Source organism: Haliotis rufescens, unplaced genomic scaffold, assembly GCF_023055435.1.
Source record: "Haliotis rufescens isolate VD_foot unplaced genomic scaffold, xgHalRufe1.0.p SCAF_17, whole genome shotgun sequence".
NCBI classification, from domain to species: domain Eukaryota; kingdom Metazoa; phylum Mollusca; class Gastropoda; order Lepetellida; family Haliotidae; genus Haliotis; species Haliotis rufescens.
Genome location: NW_025963857.1, coordinates 31272498 through 31299771, shown reverse-complemented (window position 1 = coordinate 31299771; position 27274 = coordinate 31272498). Strand labels below are relative to the sequence as shown.

At 45.9% G+C, this 27274-nt stretch overlaps 1 protein-coding gene across 1 annotated transcript in view; it reads right to left on the bottom strand.

Moving 5' to 3' along the window:
• Nucleotides 1-313: 313 nt before the first annotated feature.
• Nucleotides 314-27274, bottom strand: part of LOC124142594 (A disintegrin and metalloproteinase with thrombospondin motifs 16-like) — a 92480-nt gene continuing 65519 nt past the window's right edge. Inside the window, exons 5-23 of the mRNA XM_048397879.1 lie at nt 24984-25195; nt 24051-24134; nt 22915-23074; nt 20248-20353; nt 18388-18525; nt 15520-15673; nt 14926-15024; nt 13996-14144; nt 11313-11488; nt 10881-11011; nt 10422-10545; nt 9842-10086; nt 8359-8500; nt 6965-7091; nt 4704-4911; nt 3921-4112; nt 1622-1822; nt 1367-1511; nt 314-879 (exon numbers count right to left, since the gene is read on the bottom strand). Of these exons, the coding sequence (XP_048253836.1) occupies nt 770-879; nt 1367-1511; nt 1622-1822; nt 3921-4112; nt 4704-4911; nt 6965-7091; nt 8359-8500; nt 9842-10086; nt 10422-10545; nt 10881-11011; nt 11313-11488; nt 13996-14144; nt 14926-15024; nt 15520-15673; nt 18388-18525; nt 20248-20353; nt 22915-23074; nt 24051-24134; nt 24984-25195 (2903 nt within the window). The 3' untranslated portion in view covers nt 314-769. The remainder of the gene's footprint in view (nt 880-1366; nt 1512-1621; nt 1823-3920; nt 4113-4703; nt 4912-6964; nt 7092-8358; nt 8501-9841; nt 10087-10421; nt 10546-10880; nt 11012-11312; nt 11489-13995; nt 14145-14925; nt 15025-15519; nt 15674-18387; nt 18526-20247; nt 20354-22914; nt 23075-24050; nt 24135-24983; nt 25196-27274) is intronic.

The following is a 27274-nucleotide window of genomic DNA, read 5'->3' as shown; positions in this document are numbered from 1 at the left end:
ATTTCCACACAGGGAAAACACCTGGCCATTCACCTTCAAATCTATCTGGAAACAGCTCCCCAACAGGTCCGAACCGTCATCAGTCAGTCCAAACTTTCAAAGCCTAATGCCATGAACATCCACTGAGATCAGGAAAAATGTACAAGTCAGTGACAACCACACATCCTAACATCCACACAGGACATGTATATATGTATATGACGACATCCTAGGTATGATTCAGTGATGAACAATTATGTTGAATAACATGGCGATACTAGCCGCCATGCTCATGAGAATCTTGCAGGATATCACCAACACATGAACAAGCGTAAAGGTTTGAAGTCATGTTTAGTGTCCGGAGGCGTCTGTGAAATGAAGCTAAGGGCTGCAATATGTGACGTTCTTCCAACAGCTAAATGCAATATTCTTAAAGATTCCAGTCCATGGATGGGACAATGGATCGCCAAAGTCACAAAGATTAAAGTGTCCTGAGTCAATAAAAAGTTCAAGTTCAAAAATGTAACTTGACACAATCCTATAACATTCATGGTTTGTGGAACACGTGTAACTTCATGACAACATCAATGTTGTTTCAAAAAGCTGAGCGTCTGAGGCAGTTTGAGTTTAGTTACATGATGTTGTTCAGAATCTGAGAGTATTCTCAAACAATGATTTGTGAAGCGTATAAGATTCAACATCTGTGGTATGAGTAATCTTCCTTTAAGCATCTTGTGAGTTATCTCCCTTGATACCAGTCTCTCATAAGAGTTCTTCATAACGATGTGTGCTAGCTCCCTCTACAGGAGTGGCAGCACTTGCTTCCGTAGAACTCATGCCCACAGATCTTGTGTATAGGAACTCTGTAACACCATGTGAACTCATCCTGACAGGCAGGGTCTGAAACAAGGCATATGATGTAAATCATGGTGTTTGTTGGATGCATCATAATTATGTTTTCATGATATTTGAAACCACATGCATCTATATATGTCTCACTCACACACACACACACACACACACACACACACACACACACACACACACACACACACACACACACACACACACACACACACACACACACACACACACACACACACACACACACACACACACACACACACACACACACACACACACACACACACACACACACACACACACACACACACACACACACACCTAATGAAACATTCTAGCCATATCATGGTGGAAAGTCAATAAATTGAGGCTGGACCATACAAACTCGTGACTTAAATTAACAGCAACAAAACACTCCATCAAGGCACAATGGCACACAATCAGCTGAGTTACCATGCCTCAGCATCTGATTCTCTTTAGTCATGCTCTGGGTTCTGATGTGATATGAAAAGTGAAACAGTACCTGGTGTTGGGCAGGGATGTTTGTGACACTGCCTCCTGACCAACGGTTTCTGGCCAGTGTCGCATCCGGTCGACAGTTTCCTGAGGTGGCGGTTGATGCAGTGCACCAGTCGAGTCTCCTCCCCGCTACCACAAGTCACCGAGCACTGAAACATGCCACCAGTATGTTTAAGAAGATCCCAAATTGATGACTTTCATGGTTTCAGTCTGTATTGCTCAAAGGCAATCATGGATTATCAGATTTATCTGCCCCTACCTGTGACCATGACGATGAGTGCCACTCTGGCGAGGATTGTCGTACACAGTCCCCCACCTGACAGTCGTTGTGCAGGGTGATGTTGGGGCGGGCAAGGTGTCGGCACTGGTGGAAGTCTACAGTGTGGAACCTCCCGACCCTATTACTCTTGCTGCAGCGCAGTTCTCGACGCTTTGTGCCGCTACCGCACGTCACCGAACACTGCAAGAGGAGAGACTCTGGGATAACAATCTTGAAACATAAAATACTTCTGGTTTTTGATAGTTAGTCTTCGTCATGTGATCTTCACCCTTATTACTCTTGATACTGCTACTGTTCTGGACTGTCCTGTATGAGAATTAAGGGCGGTCGGGTAGCCAAGTGGTTAAAGCATTCGCTTGTCACACCGAAGACCCGGGTTTGATTCCCGACATGGGTACAATGTGTGAAGCCCATTCCTGGTGTCCCCCGCCGTGATGTTGCTGGAATATGGCTAAAAGCAGCGTTAAACAATACTCACTCACTCACTCACTGTATGAGAATTATATAATTATAAAAAGTAGGGTCAATTTCAATGAATATTTTCTTATATTATCCACTGGCAACAAGATCAGTTTTTGATACTGTTAATACTAGTTAAATCTAGATATTTTTATATTTGTATACTTATCCTGCATTACTCCTTAATGCATTGACAGCTCATCTTTGACAATATAGTGAAAGCTGTGATTGATCCTGCTTGAAGAAATAAAGATGTTGTTCCGAAGCTGGACCCCCCAATCACTAGCTGCCACATCATACCAGAAGTGGTAGACATATGATGATTTCATATTACTGTTGGCCCCAGTAAATTGACTGAGGATATTCTAGTGGGGAGGCAGGTCTGTGACAGGTGGACCCTTAGACGTAGTAATGCAGGATAAGTATACAAATATAAAAAATGTCTAGATTTTTTTAACTTATCCTGCATTACTCCTTAATGCATCTGTATCCAATGGTATAGAGGCAGGAATACCTTCAGATCTATACTCGATAAAACTCTCGACTAAATGCCGTGTCAGCCGTAATTGCAATTCTTCTGCGCAGATCGGGAACTGATCGGCCAATCCTGTCCATGGACAGGTAACGAGAGTATGACTACGTCGGGGTAAACAAACAGTAAAAGCCAATAGCGTGCCCTAGGGTCTGGAACTGAGTCACCAAGCCATGATAGTGGTACAATTATCCAAACAAACGAGTGGACATATACTGGCTCTGGACATGATTCAACTGTTTTTATGGCGTCGTGAATGGGAAAATCATCCCTTCTAAATCTTGGCGCCTTAAAAGCTGGAGAGAGGGTTGAGAGAAATCCTTGTCCAGCGCTCTGACCATATCCTTTAACATCCGGTCAGGTGGGATGGATGTAGGGTGCGACCAGATCGTATCCCTCTTGTCGACATCTGAAACAGGGGACGGTGCTACCGCTGAGAGTCGGCCAGCCATTCAATCTGGCATCTGATTGAGGCCTAAGTGTGTACTGCACTCCGAGGGGTTGTCAAGCGACTCAGCTGTTGACACTTTGGAGGAGTCAGAACGGTGGACAGGCAAATGGCTCTTGGACCACCGGAGGTATTTAGACGCTCTGGATAGTCCTGCCAAGAGACAATGAGTCCCGTGACGTGGCCCCAGACCCAAGCTCATCCCTGGCATTGCCCTATCCATTGATGGGACCTTAAGAGTCACCGAAGATGCTATCAGTGCTTAGGGTATCGTACGAGCTTGGGTCAATGTATTCGTCTGAAGCTTAGGTGGTGCATAAGCCACCGAAGACGCTAAGACATTGTGCTTGATAAGCATGCGCAGGCGTCTGAACAAAGGGAGGCCTATGCACCTGTTGATACATGTATGATGTGGCAGCTAGTGATTGAGGGTCCTGCTACGGAACAACATCTTTATTTCTTCAAGCAGGATCAATCACAGCTTTCACTACTGTCAAAGGTGAGCAGTGAATGCATGAAAGAGTAATGCAGGATAAGTTAAAAAATTTAACCCATATGGTTGACTATGAACATGACCTGTCCCCATTGATCAACTATTTCAATACCAAATTATGAGAAAAGCCATGTATAATTGTGACAAGAACTGTCCAGATCTACTCATGTTGACTGATTTAACGGATATGTGAGATTTTCAGAAAACAATTTTTGTTTACACCAATTGTACAGAAAACAATGTGTAATTATAGAAAACCCAAATATCATAATCATTTGAACAAATATTGGTTCATATTGGTCTCAATTCTAATTGAAAAAAGAATCTGACATCTGTGACAACTAACCTGACCCCATGACGTGACAGCCCACTGAAGTTGAGGCACCACTGGACATTCAGAACGACGACACCTTTTGGAGCTCCGTGGCCGAGGGTTCTGCTGACACATACTGTCTGGCAGTAGCACCTGGCCTTGTAGTGTCTTGCTGCGACAAGTTATCTCCCTCTTCTTGACACCAATGCCACAAGTCGCTGAACACTGTGGACAAAATATGATCACCTCATTGACATGATGCCTGCTTCTATGGTGCATCAGTAAACTAATGCCAGCACTCAAGCGAGTGAATGTCAGCAATGTGGCGATTTCACGGTGATATGTAAGTGGCAAGTCTACACCAAACTTTCACGTATAGGGTACTGGGGACCCAATTTGCCCTGTATTCCCCACAGGAAATAAGCATTGGGTACTGGGGGCCTATTTTGCCCTGGAATCCCCACAGGGAGAAAAGCATGGGGTACTGGGGACCCAATTTGCCCTGTATTCCCCACAGGAAATAAGCATTGGGTACTGGGGGCCTATTCTGCCCTTGAATCCCCACAGAGAGAAAAGCATGGGGTACTGGGGACAGACATGTCTGGTTATGGTCACATCTATGTGTGAATAATTTGAAACATTTGAGTCTAAAGATTGGTTTCCATGCTATAACCTCAATGAAGTGGTAGGATGTGTTTAAGATTAAAATTATCCACAAGGATTTTACACAAATGTGTCAATATGTTTTTTATCTCAAACCTATTTTGATCAATGCGTCATACTGCAAAGCAAAACAATGTTGGAATATACACTTACAAAGGACCACTTGCCCTTCTTCCATTTTGGAGGACATTCCTGAGTATTACAACGCTGTCTGCGGGCTGGTTTAGAGGACCGAGTACAGAGACGGGGTTTGATCTTCTTGTCCAGGGTAGCAGACATCTTCTGTTTACAGACAACCTTCCTCTTGTGAACTCCACCACCACAGCTCTTGCTGCACTTGCCCCATGGGCCGTCTTCCCACCTAGGACAACACATTCATTTAGTATACTATTACTACATGACAAGCATAGGTTGGGGCGCCTATTCCAACCTGGAGACACCACAAGATTTGGCAGTTTTGTAAGTGAATGATGTTTTATGCTGCTGTCAAAAATTTTAGCAGCTATGTCTGTCTAACCAGTGGTTCCTGATTGATCATAAACAGCGTCAAGAATAATCCTTGCTTTCAGCATATGATGAAAAAATCACACATTGCAACTCACATTGACAAACACAGGTTCAACTAAATCTGCTGGATGAGTCCATGGATATTTCTGTGGTAACCTACACAACAATGATCCCTCCAGGACCACAAGCAAGAGTACCTTGGTGCACGTGGCTGGGAGTTGTGGGGGACAATAACATGAACAGACTGACAGTACCTTGGTGCACACGGCTGGGTGTTGTGGGGGACAATATCATGAACAGACTGACAGTACCTTGGCGCACACAGCTGGGTGTTGTGGGGGACAATAACATGAACAGACTGACAGTACCTTGGTGCACACGGCTGGGTGTTGTGGGGGACAATATCATGAACAGACTGACAGTACCTTGGTGCACACGGCTGGGTGTTGTGGGGGACAATATCATGAACAGACTGACAGTACCTTGGTGCACACGGCTGGGTGTTGTGGGGGACAATAACATGAACAGACTGACAGTACCTTGGTGCACACGGCTGGGTGTTGTGGGGGACAATATCATGAACAGACTGACAGTACCTTGGTGCACACGGCTGGGTGTTGTGGGGGACAATAACATGAACAGACTGACAGTACCTTGGTGCACACGGCTGGGTGTTGTGGGGGACAATAACATGAACAGACTGACAGTACCTTGGTGCACACGGCTGGGTGTTGTGGGGGACAATAACATGAACAGACTGACAGTACCTTGGTGCACACGGCTGGGTGTTGTGGGGGACAATATCATGAACAGACTGACAGTACCTTGGTGCACACGGCTGGGTGTTGTGGGGGACAATAACATGAACAGACTGACAGTACCTTGGTGCACACGGCTGGGTGTTGTGGGGGACAATAACATGAACAGACTGACAGTACCTTGGTGCACACGGCTGGGTGTTGTGGGGGACAATATCATGAACAGACTGACAGTACCTTGGTGCACACAGCTGGGAGTTGTGGGGGACAATAACATGAACAGACTGACAGTACCTTGGTGCACACGGCTGGGAGTTGTGGGGGACAATAACATGAACAGACTGACAGTACCTTGGCGCACACAGCTGGGAGTTGTGGGGGACAATATCATGAACAGACTGACAGTACCTTGGTGCACACGGCTGGGTGTTGTGGGGGACAATATCATGAACAGACTGACAGTACCTTGGCGCACACAGCTGGGTGTTGTGGGGGACAATATCATGAACAGACTGACAGTACCTTGGCGCACACAGCTGGGAGTTGTGGGGGACAATAACATGAACAGACTGACGGTACCTTGGCGCACACAGCTGGGAGTTGTGGGGGACAATATCATGAACAGACTGACAGTACCTTGGCGCACACAGCTGGGAGTTGTGGGGGACAATATCATGAACAGACTGACAGTACCTTGGCGCACACAGCTGGGTGTTGTGGGGGACAATATCATGAACAGACTGACAGTACCTTGGCGCACACGGCTGGGAGTTGTGGGGGACAATAACATGAACAGACTGACAGTACCTTGGCGCACACAGCTGGGAGTTGTGGGGGACAATAACATGAACAGACTGACGGTACCTTGGCGCACACAGCTGGGAGTTGTGGGGGACAATATCATGAACAGACTGACAGTACCTTGGCGCACACAGCTGGGAGTTGTGGGGGACAATATCATGAACAGACTGACAGTACCTTGGCGCACACAGCTGGGAGTTGTGGGGGACAATAACATGAACAGACTGACGGTACCTTGGCGCACACAGCTGGGAGTTGTGGGGGACAATATCATGAACAGACTGACAGTACCTTGGCGCACACAGCTGGGAGTTGTGGGGGACAATATCATGAACAGACTGACAGTACCTTGGCGCACACGGCTGGGTGTTGCAGGGGAAGGTTCCTGTGCGGGGTTTCCCCCGAGTGTCACAGTATCGAGGGTTCACTTCTTCCTGATCATTGCGGTTGCACTTGGCTGATGCAGTCTGCTCACCTTAGAACAAATGTACACGTGAAAAAAGAAAAAAGGCACTGTGTTTAACCAGAGCTGGATGTTTTATTTAGTAATTTTCATCTCAACCTAAGTAAGTGTGGCTAGATAAAATAGTCTTGTTGATGTGAGAGGACACAAGAATCTCAGTGTAATATGTTTGTTCTTCTTATGGCTGCTAGACTCATTCTTGATCAGTTTACTATCGAAATGTACCCTGGGTTCAAAACAATCTATCAAGTTAAACCTAGATTTCCATTGCCGTATCATTTTGTACTCAGATCAGTTTACCCCGATTTTTGTTACGACATCAAATGATTTTTCACCATTAGAGGAGATAACATTTTACACAAGGTCAATGTTGTTCACATAGACATAAATGATATTAAACACATCAGTAGACCTATGCCAAACTATATATTGTCTCCTGTGCAGAAAGCCATAATAATTGTATCTTGTGTCGAATGAACTAGTCAGTGACATTACATTGTTTAATAGAAAGTTCTCTTTGGGAAATTCTGGTGGCCATGTTGTTGAATGCCGTAAACCAATCATGGATTCATTTACGACATAGATTATAGCGAGATTTCCAAAATCAGGATACGCATAGATATAGTCTGGGTACAAAATGATACAGCAATGAAAATCTGGATACAACTTTGGCCTGTGACGGGTAACTCAGTTCTCAGGTTGGATGGGTACTGACTAGGATCTGTGTATCCACAGGACTACCCGGCCCGTGGTTAGTCACATGATATATTGTTTAATGACCAAAATTGACCATAACTTCAAGGTTACACTGCAAGCCACTAATGTTCCCATTTCTTTCTGACTATGCACATATACTGCTCAAAACAAACTAAGGACCACCCAAGTCTTGCATATTATTGTAGTTAATCTATCATGGCATGGCATTAAATATAGTAATATGAAAGAATGGGATGGTCCTTAACTTTCTTTGAGTAGTATATTCCTTCTGATATGTTCAACTTCAGCATATGCATGACCAGATTGTTTTATATGTGAGTCTAACTACTTCTTGCCAGGGCTCCATTATAACAATTCCCAATCGGGGCTTTTTCACCCAACTCTTGAGACCTACAGAGGGTACTGGGTAGTAAACATCTGTTTAGTACCAACGATACATTTTGATGGTAAACTGATCAAGAGTGACCCAAACTGGTTTATTATGCGGCACCAAGCAGTCACGGATTAGTGTCACTGCATTTGATGAAGCAGTTTCTGCTGTTGTGGTTTTGAATAACAGTACCTCCTGCACACTGCTGGTTGCAGTACGTCAGCACCACGGTCCAAGTGTAGTTGTGGGAGGGGGGTGCTGGGGTGGGCCGCGCCACCTTCTTGGGCATGGTGTACTCATACCGCACTCCTGTGTTTTGACCCTGCACCAGGATCTGAAATAAGGAGACAGGCTTAATATTCCTTTTCTAAATTGTTTTTCCAGCTACAACCTATTGTTTGCTTTTGGATATTCATATTGCAATGAAAAATGTGCTTCCTAAGGTTGTGAATTTACCTTTTACTATGAAAAAGAATGAGTGACATGTGTTTAGCAATAGTAATATCACATTTATGGTGCCTTCTTCAGATGCAAACCTAAGAGCCAGATAATAATTTTGCTTCATGTTACAGGTACATATGAAACATCAATTTTACTACATGTATTCGTACTTCAGACTATGTATATCTATTTCATGTGGAGTTTCCCTTGTGACTTGGGTCCAGGGCTGAATGTTCTACATACAGATGGCAAACCATATCACCTTGACATCAAAAAGCAGGATGAGGTGTTTCCTCCCCTCCCCTCCCCTACAACCTACCTCCAGTACAGAGAACACCCTACCCTCCCCTACAGCCTGCCTCCAGCACAGAGAACACCCTACCCTACCCTACCATACCCTCCCCTACAACCTACATCCAGTACAGAGAACACCCTACCCTACCCTACCCTACAACCTACATCCAGTACAGAGAACACCCTACCCTACCCTACCATACCCTCCCCTACAACCTACATCCAGTACAGAGAACACCCTACCCTACCCTACCCTCCCCTACAACCTACATCCAGTACAGAGGACACCCTACCCTCCCCTACAACCTACCTCCAGCACAGAGAACACCCTACCCTACCCTACCATACCCTCCCCTACAACCTACATCCAGTACAGAGAACACCCTACCCTCCCCTACAGCCTACCTCCAGCACAGAGAACACCCTACCCTCCCCTACAACCTACCTCCAGTAGAGAGAACACCCTACCCTCCCCTACAGCCTGCCTCCAGCACAGAGAACACCCTACCCTACCCTACCCTACCCTCCCCTACAGCCTACCTCCAGCACAGAGAACACCCTACCCTCCCCTACAGCCTACCTCCAGTACAGAGAACACCCTACCCTCCCCTACAGCCTACCTCCAGTACAGAGAACACCCTACCCTCCCCTTCAGCCTACCTCCAGCACAGAGAACACCCTACCCTCCCCTACAACCTACCTCCAGTACAGAGAACACCCTACCCTCCCCTACAGCCTACCTCCAGTACAGAGAACACCCTACGTTCCCCTACAGCCTACCTCCAGCACCTGATTCTCCCTACCCTCCGCTACAGCCTGCCTCCAGCACAGAGAACACCCTACCCTCCGCTACAGCCTGCCTCCAGCACAGAGAACACCCTACCCTCCCCTACAGCCTACCCCCAGCAACATATTCCCCCTACCCTCCCCTACAACCAACCTCCAACACCAGATCCTCTTGGAGCGGTCCCTGGCTGTAGAGACTTTCTGGGCGGTCATAGGGTCGTTTGTAGGTGAAGCGTGTTCCACCAATCTTGTGTATCCCAGCCCAGTCCAGCTTCCACTTGCCATTGAGGTAGTATCGGCCATAGATGTTCTTCAGAGAAAGGTAGTTGGGGGAGACCTCCTCCTCCTGGATGCTGATGCTCCGGGCCCCTTTAGGGAGAACCACGATCGGGTAGTAGGCTGAGGGAACAATTCAGGGGCGTTACAAATGATAGAATTGTTGAAGCACCAAACATCAATTAATAATATCAACACCATCCTACAACTAATTATCTAGTTTTCAGGTCATATTTATCCAAAATACACTTGTTTCAAGGGACATATTGATATCCACACCTTCATAACTCTACAAAAACTAACCAGTGGTAAAATGCAAACTTTGATAAAAAAAATATATTTGCAATCAGCAATGAGCACTTATTGAAGCATTTACAAATATCAAGAACAAAAGTTATGCAGTGAAAATTCTTAAATTATTTGGTTGGGTAGTTGATGAATAAAAAAGGCATCCTTACTATTGTGTTTTGGCTGCTCCTTGAATGATCCAGTCATGAGTTCACAAGTTGAGTTATCTCCCTTGCACACACCACATCGGTCCAACCTGGCTGGCGACTTGACAACCAGATCACAACCTACCGGCTGAAGTTATACATTGTGATGTTAATGTGCAATATCTAACTTCAGTGTTGCAAATATGATAAACACAGTGACATGACTCCTTAGGTCACCAGGTAACATAAAATTACATATTCTACAACAGCCAACAATGGCAACATATCACAAACATAAGTTTACAATGTGTAATTATTTTAAGGTAATTAATTTCACACAATAAGGCTTTACTGCATATGGCCATTTTCTTATTACCAAATACAAGTGGGTACATTTCATTATATCGATATCAAAATGATACTGACGAATAAGAAATCTTCTGTTGGCTCAGTACACAGATGAACAACGTGAACATCACTGACCTGGCAGCTGCCCTTGACACAGATGTCGTCGGTGTCGTCGCTGCATGGGGTGCCGTCCTTCACCTCATCACTCATGGCAAAGAAGAAGTTGTAATCCTTGGCCTGGCAGTAGAGCTTGCACTGGTCATCAACTGTGTACAGACAGACACACAGTTTGACTATATTGCTCATTAACTGTGTACAGATATACCACATACCATAGGTGGGTCCAGAAGGGGGTGCAGTATTCTTTCCCCCCTCCCCCCCAACATTCTTTAAACAGCAAGATTGAATTTCATGTTGTTTATTTTCAGAGTAAACGTATGACCATTAGAGCAATGTCTTGCCTTGTAACTCTGAACAGTGGGAACACTCCCACCTCAAATTTAAGAATTGAGATTTTTAATCATCCATTGAACTGCTCCCTTCCAGGCACACAGGAATCCAACTCACTGTTCTTGACGTCCTTGTAGGGCACCCACTGGTAGTAGTGTCCGCGGAACAACTCATGGTTGTACACCTCACACTGCTCTGTGCGGAAGTCTTTGCTGCCACGCCCACACGCCTGCAGACTGCACATCTTGGACATCTCCCGCTCACCACCACATGTCTTCCCACCATACTGGGGCCTGAGGAGGATAGAAGCTGTGGTTAGTGTCTTACCACCATACTGGGGCCTGAGGAGGATAGACGCTGTGGTTAGTGTCTTACCACCATACTGGGGCCTGAGGGGGATAGAAGCTGTGGTTAGTGTCTTACCACCATACTGGGGCCTGAGGAGGATAGAAGCTGTGGGTTAGTGTCTTACCACCATACTGGGGCCTGAGGGGGATAGAAGCTGTGGGTTAGTGTCTTACCACCATACTGGGGCCTGAGGAGGATAGAAGCTGTGGTTAGTGTCTTACCACCATACTGCGGCCTGAGGGGGATAGAAGCTGTGGGTTAGTGTCTTACCACCATACTGGGGCCTGAGGGGGATAGAAGCTGTGGGTTAGTGTCTTACCACCATACTGGGGCCTGAGGAGGATAGACGCTGTGGTTAGTGTCTTACCACCATACTGGGGCCTGAGGAGGATAGAAGCTGTGGGTTAGTGTCTTACCACCATACTGGGGCCTGAGGAGGATAGACGCTGTGGTTAGTGTCTTACCACCATACTGCGGCCTGAGGGGGATAGAAGCTGTGGGTTAGTGTCTTACCACCATACTGGGGCCTGAGGGGGATAGAAGCTGTGGGTTAGTGTCTTACCACCATACTGGGGCCTGAGGAGGATAGAAGCTGTGGTTAGTGTCTTACCACCATACTGCGGCCTGAGGGGGATAGAAGCTGTGGGTTAGTGTCTTACCACCATACTGGGGCCTGAGGGGGATAGAAGCTGTGGGTTAGTGTCTTACCACCATACTGCGGCCTGAGGGGGATAGAAGCTGTGGTTAGTGTCTTACCACCATACTGCGGCCTGAGGGGGATAGAAGCTGTGGTTAGTGTCTTACCACCATACTGGGGCCTGAGGAGGATAGAAGCTGTGGGTTAGTGTCTTACCACCATACTGGGGCCTGAGGAGGATAGAAGCTGTGGGTTAGTGTCTTACAACCATACTGGGGCCTGAGGGGGATAGAAGCTGTGGGTTAGTGTCTTACCACCATACTGGGGCCTGAGGAGGATAGAAGCTGTGGGTTAGTGTCTTACCACCATACTGGGGCCTGAGGGGGATAGAAGCTGTGGTTAGTGTCTTACCACCATACTGGGGCCTGAGGAGGATAGACGCTGTGGTTAGTGTCTTCCCACCATACTGGGGCCTGAGGGGGATAGAAGCTGTGGGTTAGTGTCTTCCCACCATACTGCGGCCTGAGGAGGATAGAAGCTGTGGTGAGTGTCTTACCACCATACTGGGGCCTGAAGGGGATAGAAGCTGTGGGTGAGTGTCTTACCACCATACTGGGGCCTGAGGGGGATAGAAGCTGTGGGTTAGTGTCTTACCACCATACTGGGGCCTGAGGGGGATACAAGCTGTGGTTAGTGTCTTCCCACCATACTGGGGCCTGAGGGGGATACAAGCTGTGGGTTAGTGTCTTACCACCATACTGGGGCCTGAAGGGGATACAAGCTGTGGTTAGTGTCTTACCACCATACTGGGGCCTGAGGGGGATAGAAGCTGTGGGTTATTGTCTTCCCACCATACTGCGGCCTGAGGGGGATAGAAGCTGTGGGTGAGTGTCTTACCACCATACTGGGGCCTGAGGGGGATAGACGCTGTGGGTTAGTGTCTTACCACCATACTGGGGCCTGAGGGGGATAGAAGCTGTGGTTAGTGTCTTCCCACCATACTGGGGCCTGAGGGGCATAGAAGCTGTGGGTTAGTGTCTTACCACCATACTGGGGCCTGAGGGGGATAGAAGCTGTGGTTAGTGTCTTACCACCATACGGGGGCCTGAGGGGGATAGAAGCTGTGGGTGAGTGTCTCCCACCATACTGGGGCCTGAGGGGGATACAAGCTGTGGGTGAGTGTCTCCCACCATACTGGGGCCTGAGGGGGATAGAAGCTGTGGGTTAGTGTCTTACCACCATACGGGGGCCTGAGGGGGATAGAAGCTGTGGGTGAGTGTCTCCCACCATACTGGGGCCTGAGGGGATACAAGCTGTGGGTGAGTGTCTCCCATCCTACTGGGGCCTGAGGGCAAGGCTAGCTGTATATTAGTGTTTTGCACCTTATTGTGGTATAGGGAAGCTGTAGCTTAGTGTCCAAGTCAGAGCAGGGAGATCCCTTGCACAGTCCATTTCTTGCCTCCAAACTGGAGACAAGGGGGCAAGGGCGACCACTGAACATTTTGGCCTGGGTAGTAGGGTAGTTGTGACATAGGTAATGAAGAGTGATGGTCAACACTTCCCATTCTAGTCTGCAGTACATTTGCTCGTCAGGACACAACACATATGTCCATAGTATCTGAATATAGATATATCAAATCCAAAACACAGATATCAGTTTTGTATAAAACACTATGGATTCTCAGGCAATCAACATTTAAAAACTGGTGCAAATGGGACAATTTAGGGAGAAAATGAATGTGTACAGTTTTATCCAAACATGCTTCTTCTGATCAGCATTTTCAACACCTGAAACCTGATCCATCACCTACTCACAGAGGATTATTACACTGCCTGGACCGATGCTTGATGCCACCCCCACAGCTGCGAGTACATGTAGTCCACTCACTCCATGTTGACCAGTCGCCATCAACCTGCTGCGGCCCTTCATTGCCATACTTCACACACTTGCCATGGCGGCACCACTAGATACACAACAGAGGCATGTCTCAACACAAGGACAACATCTCGCCAGTAAACAGACTCATTAAGTCATCATCATCCTTGTTACAACACAAAGTGAACCTTATTAATCAGTCTGACATATTGTTGCAGACAATCCTTATCGGTGCATTAGTCTAAAACCAGTTTTCCACTTGTTATATACACTGATACAGGTAATTCAATATATCTTCAATGTTCCTTGGACGTCAAGTTAGTGAGATTTCACTTTATCATCCAAAACTGGCTCCCACAGGAGATATCGCTTGGGAGAGATCATGCGATATCTACACTGTAGATATCGCTGCAATGAAATTGGATCACAATGCTTTGCAGACCATTGTGACATCATTGGTTACTATGACGTCACAATCAAATGACATCACTAATGGCTCTGCTACTGAAGCTGTAAGCATTACTTTTTACACTGAAGACACTGCTTATTACTGTCTACAAACTGAAAAAGTTGGAAAAATGATGTTGGATGATGAACAAAATCTCACCCTCTTGTCTTTTGATATCAACTATATCAACACTCGTTGATAAAAGTAGAAAACCTCCTCGTCAAGCCTTGGTGTTTTTTCACTTTTATCAACTCGTGTTGATGTATTTGATATGAAAAGACAAGAGGGTGAGATTCTCTATGTATATATGAATTGTAACTTTAATATTAATTACATTGATATGAGGAACAAGTTCCTCAGGGCAAGATTATCTTAATTTCCACTGCTTATGTAAAATGTTTTTTGGGGCTTGTAGACATACCTTTTCAGAGCCACATGATGTTCCTTCAGCAGCAGGAAGGAACTTGGTCTCACACAGGGTATCGCCCTTGAAGCACCACAGGCTCTTGCAGATCTCTCTCTGAAATGCAAAAGAGTGGTTAATGTATGTTACCTTTTCAGACTGAATACTTACAGGTGGGAGAATGAAAATATTATTTCCAGCAACATGTTAACTCTTCCCAACGAGTGTACAATCATTCAGTTATTGATCGTGTAGATGATACAGTCAATTCAGTATATACTTCTCAACTTCAGACAGGGATAATCAGATGTCATTTAATTATACACTTGACACTTGAGAATAATTATTGTGCATCATGGAAAGACAGAAATAACCCTATCAAAAGTGGAGTAGTATAATTAATTTCAAAGATATAATACTGTTTTTAAAAAAGAACAATTTGTTTTGAGCTTAATAATTTCAGTTGATATACTATATACATGTATAAATTGAGAAGAAAACAAAATTAAAGTGTTGGCTTTAATTAGACGAAAAACAGTCAAGCTGCCCAGAGGCTTATCACTTAAGGTGTTAGATTTGAAAGACATTTCAGTAGGAACAGAACGCCCTCACCTTGCCAAAGTCAAATGTGCATACTCGGGCACTGAGACCAAACTGCCACTTGCACTGGATGTCTGCGTTGAACAGCTGACCAGGCAATTTTTCTGGGAATTTGAGCTCTGCTACTCGCTGAGGTTCATTAGTCAGACACTGTGACTGAACTGTGCTACCAACAAACAACACAACATCATCAGTTGACATACACTTGGGCAGCAGGATATATGAGATATATTGAAACAGTGTATATCTCTGGCATGGACTAGGCCATAGAAGGACATCTCTGGGTTGGGCCCTAGGACATGGGACATCTCTCGGTTGGGCCCTGGGACACAAGGCATCTCTGGGTTGGGCCCTAGGACATGGGACATCTCTGGGTTGGGCCCTGGGATGTGGGGCTTCTCTGGGTTGGGCCCTGGGACGTGGGGCATCTCTGGGTTGGGCCCTGGGACATAGGACATCTGTTTTTTGGGCCCTAGGACATTGGGCATCTCTCGGTTGGGCCCTGGGACATGGAACATCTCTGGGTTGGTCCCTGGGAAAACCCTGGGTTGGGCCCTAGGACATGGGGCATCTCTGGGTTGGGGCCTGGGACGTGGGGCATCTCTGGGTTGGGCCCTGAGACACAGGACATATCTGGGTTGGGCCCTAGGACATGGGGCATCTCTGGGTTGGGCCCTGGGACATGGGGCATCTCTGGGTTGGGCCCTGGGATGTGGGGCTTCTCTGGGTTGGGCCCTAGGACATGGGGCATCTCTGGGTTGGGCCCTGGGACATGGGGCATCTCTGGGTTGGGCCCTGGGACATGGGGCATCTCTGGGTTGGGCCCTGGGACATGGGGCATCTCTGGGTTGGGCCCTGGGACATGGGGCATCTCTGGGTTGGGCCCTGGGACATGGGGCATCTCTGGGTTGGGCCCTTGGACATGGGGCATCTCTGGGTTGGGCCCTGGGACATGGGGCATCTCTGGGTTGGGCCCTGGGACATGGGGCATCTCTGGGTTGGGCCCTGGGACATGGGGCATCTCTGGGTTGGGCCCTAGGACATGGGGCATCTCTGGGTTGGGCCCTGGGACATGGGGCATCTCTGGGTTGGGCCCTGGGGCATCTCTGGGTTGGGCCCTGGGACATGGGGCATCTCTGGGTTGGGCCCTAGGACATGGGGCATCTCTGGGTTGGGCCCTGGGACATGGGGCATCTCTGGGTTGGGCCCATGGACATGGGGCATCTCTGGGTTGGGCCCTGGGACATGGGGCATCTCTGGGTTGGGCCCTTGGACATGGGGCATCTCTGGGTTGGGCCCTGGGACATGGGGCATCTCTGGGTTGGGCCCTGGGACATGGGGCATCTCTGGGTTGGGCCCTGGGACATGGGGCATCTCTGGGTTGGGCCCTAGGACATGGGGCATCTCTGGGTTGGGCCCTGGGACATGGGGCATCTCTGGGTTGGGCCCTGGGGCATCTCTGGGTTGGGCCCTGGGACATGGGGCATCTCTGGGTTGGGCCCTGGGACATGGGGCATCTCTGGGTTGGGCCCTGGGACATGGGGCATCTCTGGGTTGGGCCCTGGGACATGGGGCATCTCTGGGTTGGGCCCATGGACATGGGGCATCTCTGGGTTGGGCCCTGGGACATGGGGCATCTCTGGGTTGGGCCCTAGGACATGGGGCATCTCTGGGTTGGGCCCTGGGACATGGGGCATCTCTGGGTTGGGCCCTAGGACATGGGGCATCTCTGGGTTGGGCCCTGGGACATGGGGCATCACTGGGTTGGGCCCTAGGACATGGGGCATCTCTGGGTTGGGCCCTGGGACATGGGGCATCTCTGGGTTGGGCCCTGGGACATGGGGCATCTCTGGGTTGGGCCCTGGGACATGGGGCATCTCTGGGTTGGGCCCTGGGATGTGGGGCTTCTCTGGGTTTGGCCTTGGGACATGGGGCATCTCTGGGTTGGGCCCTAGGACATGGGACATCTCTGGGTTGGGCCCTGGGACATTTGGCATCTCTCGGTTGGGCCCTAGGACATGGAACATCTCTGGGTTGGTCCCTGGGAAAACCCTGGGTTGGGCCCTAGGACATGGGGCATCTCTGGGTTGGGCCCTGGGACGTGGGGCATCTCTGGGTTGGGCCCTGGGACATGGGACATCTCTGGGTTGGTCCCTGGGACATGGGGCATCTCTGGGTTGGTCCCAGTATCCCAGCAGGGACAAAAAGACTAGGGGTGTCAAGATAAATCGAAATATCAATATATTGCTATTGATAAGCACTTAAAGTTAATAAATCGATTGTTAAATCAGTTTCCGATCAATAGTATCGATTTCAGTTAGGAATATCAATAGTTTAGATTGTATTTACCATATCAATAAAATACATACATGTTCAAATTTGTTTTTCTTTTGATCATGAGTGGTAGTTATTTACACATGGTAATGTGGAAGTTCCTTTTTCTTAAATTATTTGGGTAAAGAAAAAACAAATCAGTCATATCTCAAACGTTACTTTTTATTTGTTGTTATGGTTATCACATTCAAAGGAAGCTTCAGTTCCAAGGTTTAATTCAACTCTAAAATCCATCTAAAATGATACACTGAAAACTATCGATATTTATCGCAATAGTTGCTTGCAATATCAATAGTTATCGCAATAGTTGCTTGCAATATCAATAGTTATCGCAATAGTTTCTTTCATTATCAATAGTTATCGCAATAGCGATTTCCAGACCAATAGTCACCCCTAAAAAAGACCAGTATTTCATTGGTTGCCACCACTTCCTCAGGTAGGTGGGCTCTCGCTGTAATATCATGCAATAATCAAGGCAATTCTGGGATTTGAAACCACAATCACACACAGCTGATGGGTACAAGGTATATAATAGGTATATCCTACTTTAGGAATTTATGGAGATAACCTCTGCTACAAGATGACCATTGGAAGAGTCCATTCTGACCAGTGAGGGTGGGAGACATGATGTTACCAGCTGTCCTCTTGCAGAAGTTGCCCTCCCCATCATGGAACATTCCAAAGCTATAAAATATAATAAAAATGTAAGAAGCAGAGAAAAGAAGATTTATATTCTTTGTTGTTTCCTGTTAATATGCTTTCAATAACTTTCCAACCAGAGACACACCAATGCTCAGCTCTTGAATAGCAGTGACATGATAACAATTAACAACCTCTCAATCTTAGTGCTTGTTATTGATATGCAAAGAGTGAGTGAGTATGGTGTTACGCCGCTTTTAGCAATATTCCAGCAATATCACGGCGAGGGACACCAGAAATGGGCTTCACACATTGTACCCATGTGGGAAATCGAACCCGGGTCTTCAGCGTGATGACTGAATGCTTTAACCACAAAGCTACCCGACCGCCCCGATATGCATAATAGTCATGCAGTTGTAAAGATGTCTGCCACCTTGGGGAAACCTACAAACACTGGTATGGTACTGACAAACCTGGAAACAATCAACCAGTATTGGAAGCAATCATAGGTTTCCAGCATACCTAATTGCAACTATGCACAGTGAATTGCGTCGCCTAAGACTGCTCCGACACAGAAATATGAATACGCTATTCACATTTGCATAAATAATAACACTTACAGGGTTTTAATTCAAATGAAAAGCTATGCTATTGAAGCTATATTTTCCCCACAAACAAAGAGCAAGGTAATAGCTGTTGGTGAAACTACCACCACTTAAAGACCCACTCGAGCTGTTTATAACAATTTGTCTAAAAGTATGACCTGCTAGAGAGCGGCATGTTCAAAGAGTTCACATTCTGAAGCGGCCACAAGAAAGGAGAAGGGAGGTCTCGTATAAGGAAAAACTTAAAGATACTTTATTATTTTTTATCATATGCCCCAGGGAATGATAAATAGAAAGGCACTCTATGTTCAATACCTCACACACACAGCTGTAGTCCACATTAAACAGTTCCAAGGAGCATGTCAGTAGCTGTCAACCATTACTATAACAGGTCAGATAAACTAAGGGGACAGGTGCTCACTTAATGCTTTTATTTGCATAGGCATCCAACACTTCATGACAGCAAATACCTGACACTGTGGGTAGTAACAGTGGTAGTAACAGTACAACCAAGCGAATGAGCCCCTTGAAGTAGTCACATAACAGACTGCATGGTTGTTATACTACGTACCACATATAACTGATATTGCAGATGTGTTCGGTTAGTATTGGTTACATTATTTATCACATACCTATCAAAGATATGAGGCAATTTGCATGTGTGATAGAGCCAACATAGAGACGGTCATATCACTGGGGGTGTAATAACCACACCCATATCACTCTCTACTGGACTGATATGGCTTGTTTATATTGGATTTTATTGGAGTTTCTTCCCTTTGTGTGTTGTCTACTTGTCTGCTCGGCTAGCTTCCCTTTGACAATATCTTCCAAACAAGGTGAAAATGTATCGCATTCACTTGCAAATAGATACATTTCATAATTTGAGTTTATGGTATATGACAAAATGTTTATTATGCGCCAGTTTTTAAATCATACCAGATATCAGCCTCTGGCCTTCAACACTTGGGCTGATCTGGGGGTCTCAGATTGATATGGAAACCGCAGTAAAATAACCTCTAAATATCACATACAGATGATATTGCATACTTGTATATATATTATTTATGTGCCACTGGCCTAAAGTGGAAATAAGAACTGAATATATATTATGTATTACACAAAATCATTTAAATTTTTTTTGAATTGCTAATGGACCTACTTGTGTCCAATCTCATGTGCAATGGTGAAGGCTGTGGCAAGTCCTGTGTCTTCATTGACCACACAGCTACGCAAGGGGTTACACATCCCTTTGATAGGAGCAAAACCTGTTGGAAAAGAATATCACAATATAAAGTCGTGGTTTAAAATTGAACCACAGCCACTATATCAATTGTTTTTCAGTAACATGAAATCACTTGGAGCCCTTGCAAGGGACACCACACAGAGCATAACCCTGCTAAGGAGACACCAACCCCAGCAACACATGGAGCCCCTGCTAAGGACACCTACCCCAGTAACACATGGAGCTCCTGCTGAAGGACACCTACCCCAGTAACACATGGAACCGCTGCTAAGGACACCTACCCCAGTAACACATGGAGCTCCTGCTGAAGGACACCTACCCCAGTAACACATGGAGCCCCTGCTAAGGAGATACCAACCCCAGTATTATATGGAGCCCCTGCTAAGGACACCTACCCCAGCAACACATGGAGCCCCTGCTAAGGAGATACCAACCCCAGTAATATATGGAGCCCCTGCTAAGGACACCTACCCCAGTAACACATGGAGCTCCTGCTGAAGGACACCTACCCCAGTAACACATGGAACCGCTGCTGAGGTGACACCAACCCCTTTATGACATGGGGCCCCTGCTAAGGAGAAACCTACCCCAGTAACACATGGAGCCCCTGCTGAAAGACACCTACCCCAGTAACACATGGAGCCCCTGCTGAAAGACACCTACCCCAGTAACACATTGAACCCCTGCTGAAGGACACCTACCCCAGTAACACATTGAACCCCTGCTGAAGGACACCTACCCCAGCAACACATGGAGCCCCTGCTAAGGAGACACCTACCCCAGTAACACATGGAGCCCCTGCTGAAAGACACCTACCCCAGTAACACATTGAACCCCTGCTGAAGGACACCTACCCCAGTAACACATTGAACCCCTGCTGAAGGACACCTACCCCAGTAACCCATTGAACCCCTGCTGAAGGACACCTACCCCAGCAACACATGGAACCACTGCTAAAGGACACCTACCCCGGTAACACATGGAACCCCTGCTAAAAGACACCTACCCCAGCAACACATGAAGCTCCTGCTAAGGAGACACCAATCCCTTTATGACATGGGGCCCCTACTAAGGAGACACCTACCCCTTTATAACATGGGGCCCCTGCTAAGGAGACACCTACCCCTTTATAACATGGGGCCCCTGCTAGGGAGACACCTACCCCTTTATGACATGGGGTCCCTGCTAGGGAGACACCTACCCCAGTAACACATTGAACCCCTGCTGAAGGACACCTACCCCAGTAACCCATTGAACCCCTGCTGAAGGACACCTACCCCAGCAACACATGGAACCACTGCTAAAGGACACCTACCCCGGTAACACATGGAACCCCTGCTAAAAGACACCTACCCTAGCAACACATGAAGCTCCTGCTAAGGAGACACCAATCCCTTTATGACATGGGGCCCCTACTAAGGAGACACCTACCCCTTTATGACATGGGGACCCTGCTAGGGAGACACCTACCCCAGTAACATATGGGGCCCCTGCTAGGGAGACACCTACCCCTTTATGACATGGGGACCCTGCTAGGGAGACACCTACCCCAGTAACATATGGGGCCCCTGCTAGGGAGACACCTACCCCTTTATAACATGGGGCCCCTGCTAGGGAGACACCTACCCCTTTATGACATGGGGACCCTGCTAGGAAGACACCTATCCCTTTATGACATGGGGCCCCTGCTAGGAAGACACCTACCCCAGTAACATATGGGGCCCCTGCTAGGGAGACACCTACCCCTTTATGACATGGGGACCCTGCTAGGGAGACACCTACCCCTTTATGACATGGGGACCCTGCTAGGGAGACACCTACCCCTTTATGACATGGGGACCCTGCTAAGGAGACACCTACCCCTTTATGACATGGGGCCCCTGCTAGGGAGGCACCTACCCCTTTATGACATGGGGACCCTGCTAAGGAGACACCTACCCCTTTATGACATGGGGCCCCTGCTAGGGAGGCACCTACCCCTTTATGACATGGGGACCCTGCTAGGGAGACACCTACCCCTTTATGACATGGGGACCCTGCTAGGGAGACACCTACCCCTTTATGACATGGGGACCCTGCTAGGGAGACACCTACCCCTTTATGACATGGGGTCCCTGCTAAGGAGACACCTACCCCTTTATGACATGGGGACCCTGCTAAGGAGACACCTACCCCTTTATGACATGGGGTCCCTGCTAAGGAGACACCTACCCCTTTATGACATGGGGCCCCTGCTAGGGAGACACCTACCCCTTTATGACATGGGGCCCCTGCTAGGGAGACACCTACCCCTTTATGACATGGGGACCCTGCTAGGGAGACACCTACCCCTTTATGACATGGGGACCCTGCTAAGGAGACACCTACCCCTTTATGACATGGGGACCCTGCTAGGGAGACACCTACCCCTTTATGACATGGGGACCCTGCTAAGGAGACACCTACCCCTTTATGACATGGGGACCCTGCTAAGGAGACACCTACCCCTTTATGACATGGAGCCCCTGCTAAGGAGACACCTACCCCTTTATGACATGGGGACCCTGCTAGGGAGACACCTACCCCAGTAACATAGATACCTACCAAGAGTATCACATGGAGCATTCTTGTAGGAGCAGATATCCATGCCAGTGAGGAGAATGGCATGGTCGTGATTACTACCGCTGGAGCTGATGAGAACTGACTGCCACTGACAGAAGCTGTTAAGGGTGTGGTCAGCATGGAAGTTGACTTGCAGGCCAGGCTAGATGGAGGGAATAGAATTAAATATCAATGTGAAAGACAATTGTGAAAAACATGAGTTAGGTGAGGTGAAATGGGGTTTTCATGTCTCTCAAGTATATTGCACTTATATAGTGACGTGGTTGCATATGTGTGTTTGGCTGCTTGTGTAAGTCAGGACTTAGGCTGGTTTTATAGTGCCAGCGGCCTAAGACATCCAACTCAGACACAGTATATAATGACCCTGAGTCGACAAGTCCTCATTCCCATATAATACTGCACGCCCAGCGGGATATATTCATGGACCATCTTTTAGTGTCTTTTGGTATGACACGGCCAGAGGATCAAACTACTGGCCTTATGCTCTCCAGGCAGATGCTCTATCCACTAGACCACAGAGGTGGTCCTCTTCAATGAAAAACAGAAGTAGCAGAATTTGTTCAGATAAATGGATGAAGCACTTGTAAAATATTACATGACTCCACTGGATGTTCAGTGATCTTGCATCGTAACAATGCCAAACAATCAGCTACATTGTTTGATACCTTTCTTACATATTACAATAAAGAACATTGTTTGATGCATGTCATTCATGATATAACAATAAAGAACATTGTTTTATGAATTTCCTCACATATTACAATAAACAACTTTGTTTGATGCATGTCATTCATGATATAACAATAAAGAACATTGTTTTATGAATTTCCTCACATATTACAATAAACAACATTGTTTGATGCATGTCATTCATGATATAATGTCATCCTTGATATAACAATCAAGAACATTGTTTTATGCCTTTCCTCACATATTACAATAAGCAACATTGTCATATCATGGATGACATGCATCAAACAATCAAGAACATTATTTTATATCTTTCGTCACATTCTACAATAAGCAACATTGCTTGATGCTTGTTATCGCTGTTATATCAAGAACATTGTAGAATGTGAGGAAAGGCACAAAGCAATCAGCAACACCGAGTTACGTACCTCATCCCCCTCCAGCAGTACTAGGCCGACCAGCACGATGTCCACCTGGTTGCCGATACTGGTGTCCTGGAACAACTCTGACACCTGCGGAGGGGAGCTTAGATAAATACATAATATTCACATGCATCTCATCCTGCCACGCGTATGTGTTATTATTTGGATTTTCTGATCCTGTAGAGGTTGTATGTAGTGAAGAAATTACCTACAATTTCAAACATATAGTCAGCAAAGAAAATGTAGGATGTACCATATATCATGGGGTACATATCAAGGTGTAAAGACCAAACTTCCAACAGAGAAGAAGAGGCATATGCCCCATACAAAAATTCACCAATATTCACTGTGTTTCTTTTTGTTAATGTGACATAAACATCTACCATGACAAATTATCACAATGATTCAGAGGGGCGGTCGGGTAGACTAGTGGTTAAAGCATTCACTTGTCACGCTGAAGACCTGTTTTTGATTCCTGACATGGGTACTATGTGTGAAGCCCATTTCTGGTGTCCCCTGCGGGGATATTGCTGGAATATTGCTAAAAGCGGCGTAAAACCATACTCACTCGCTCTCTCCCCGAACGCCTGCCCGCCCGCCCGCCCACCCGCCCGCCCACCCACTCACCTACTCACTCACACTGTTTCAGGCTTTGAACACAATAACAATCTCAGCCACTCAAAACAAACAATAAGTTTTTGGGTGGCCTTGGCAGAAGTATGTCTTAGGTCACATCTCAAGAGTGGGTCTTTCTCTTACTTCATTAATAATGACCATCATGGCCACCCAATCAACAATTACATTGGCTCTTATGTCAAAAATGGGGTTATTGGGAACCTGAGGACAAATTTTTCCAGTTTTTTGAGAAACAGATTAATCCCAAATGGTCAGCCGTTCATATCCAAAGATGACTGTATTCTTTGTCCATGACACACTTACAATATTGAAGATGCTGAGGACGTAGGTAGTGATGTTGTCTCGGCCATGCTTCCAGAACATGGCCTTGTCCACCACCACCAGGGTCTCCACCGTTCGGTCATGTGGGCTGCCGTACACATGGTGGGGGGAGCGACGTTCACGATGCTGCTGTTTCTCGGGGTCTTGTCTAGAGAATGGGTAGAAGTCAGCAATGTCATCTATGGAATCTGTGTCTGCATAAACAAGTTTGAACAGTCACATGATGAAATGACAGCTTGACTGACAATGTTAGAAGAAATATTAACTCAAGATATTTTAAACCATTGGGTTTTCTTAAATGTGTTCCTGACAAGCAGCAATAGATAGGTATCTGTGACTGACCTGCTACATCATAAATTGCAAAATACTTTCTTCATGGTTTATCCTTAAATTTGAGATTTCATTTGCTGTGTTAAACAACTGACAATCTATTCTTACTTCTTAAATATATACAATAACCTTAGCTGCACCAAATGATCTAGTCTGTCTCACAGTCCCTGAGCCATATTATTTTCCCCTCTGCCAAGCCCCTACTGTAATGCTGTAGCTTTAAATGAAGCAAGTCTAGATTTTCCACAGGCTCTGAATCTCCTATGTTACTAGGCCTCTTTACAAATTATCTATTTTCAGAGACAAACAATTAGTCTACAAATGAACATGAACATTTAATTACATAAGAAACATGTCATATCTTCTTGAATCAAGCACCTGCTTTCTTTTCATGTTTCAATTCCCATCCATCATAGATTTGTATAATCTCATAACTACTCATTAACATGTGTGATGAACCAACAAAAATATTTCAAATGTATATCTAGTCTGACAACACCCACAACAGGATTTGTAACAGAATCTTCAAACTGAACTGTCCAAACTTGAGGTACAGCTGAGCAAACATGCCTTTTATCATGTAATGCTAATTACAAAAAGTTAAACAGAAGCTTCAGAATCTGTGTTCATCTTTTGAACTAGCAAATAACCTAGTAAAGAGCAAAAATTAAAATGCAAAAATTTAAACATGCTTTAAAATCAACCAAATATCCTGAGAATTATTCCCAGAAATATCCACCTTTGAAGATATTGCATATATGTGAAAAAAACTAATTAAATCATGAATTGGTTTAAAAACATGATGAAAGTTAAACATATGTCAGACTTGTCATGGGTGGGCCAACCTTATTCCTGGATGTCATGGGGACGTATGGGAGGTGTTACTGATGAAAATATTTCAAAAGGGGAAATGATGGGGAAATGATCTGAAATGTTAACAAGTGCGAAGGAAGAGTACAGGCTTCCCCTCTCTATTGAGGTCCCACCCACCTGTATGGTACACACTGTACTAAATCACTCTATGATTAGATTTGCCTTAACTTTATGGCCAACCAATTGCCTATTTAGAGCTCTTTGCAAAAGAATATTAGCTCATCTTTGACAAAGAGGGTGGAACAAGATGGAAGTCATTGGAGGGTGGCGAAGAAATACCTCAATTATTAAAATCAATTCTTGCTAAACAGTGGCAGAATTCCCCTTAAACTTCCTGAAACGGGACAATGTAATGAATGACTTCTTATGAGTGTAACCTTCACTGGGCACTGAGTCGTGGTCTCTCTTACAGTCAGGTAACAGGATGATGTGTCATTAAATTCTGGTTATATATGATTGTTATCACCTGTTTCACAGGCATAATGCATTACGGATATTAGTTAATTCTCAAGCAAGACATCTGAAATATGCATGTTCTAAAGGTGAACAAATTTTGCCATTTGGGATCAGAATTTTCAGTTTTGGATATCTAAATAATAGTAATGTGCTTTCATGAAATGTGTTTTTTACATATGTCTGAGGTTATTTTTTGCTGTGTTATTACAAATACTTTTTGAACAATTTTGGAGGAATATCAGTAGAACAGTAAATAATAAAACATATTATTAAAACCAAATCTCAATATCCCTTAAGATATTTACTTACAAAATATTTATCTCGATACACCCAAGGATGATATGCTTCTAAGACCTCTTCATGTATCTATCTCATATCTGTCATTCAGTAACAAACCAATAAAGTTCGTACTCAACTTTTCAAAGCTGTACTTTGAAAAGGTCAAAAGTATATATTTAGTTTATCATGTATAAAATGTCTGATAACAAATATTAATTTTAGGAGCTGACAAGGCTAATGACTTAAAGATATCTGCGAGGTAGTTTCCTCAATATTATGTCCAGATAAACTAGATGGTGGATACAAAGTCATACAAACTGATGTTGGTGTTAATT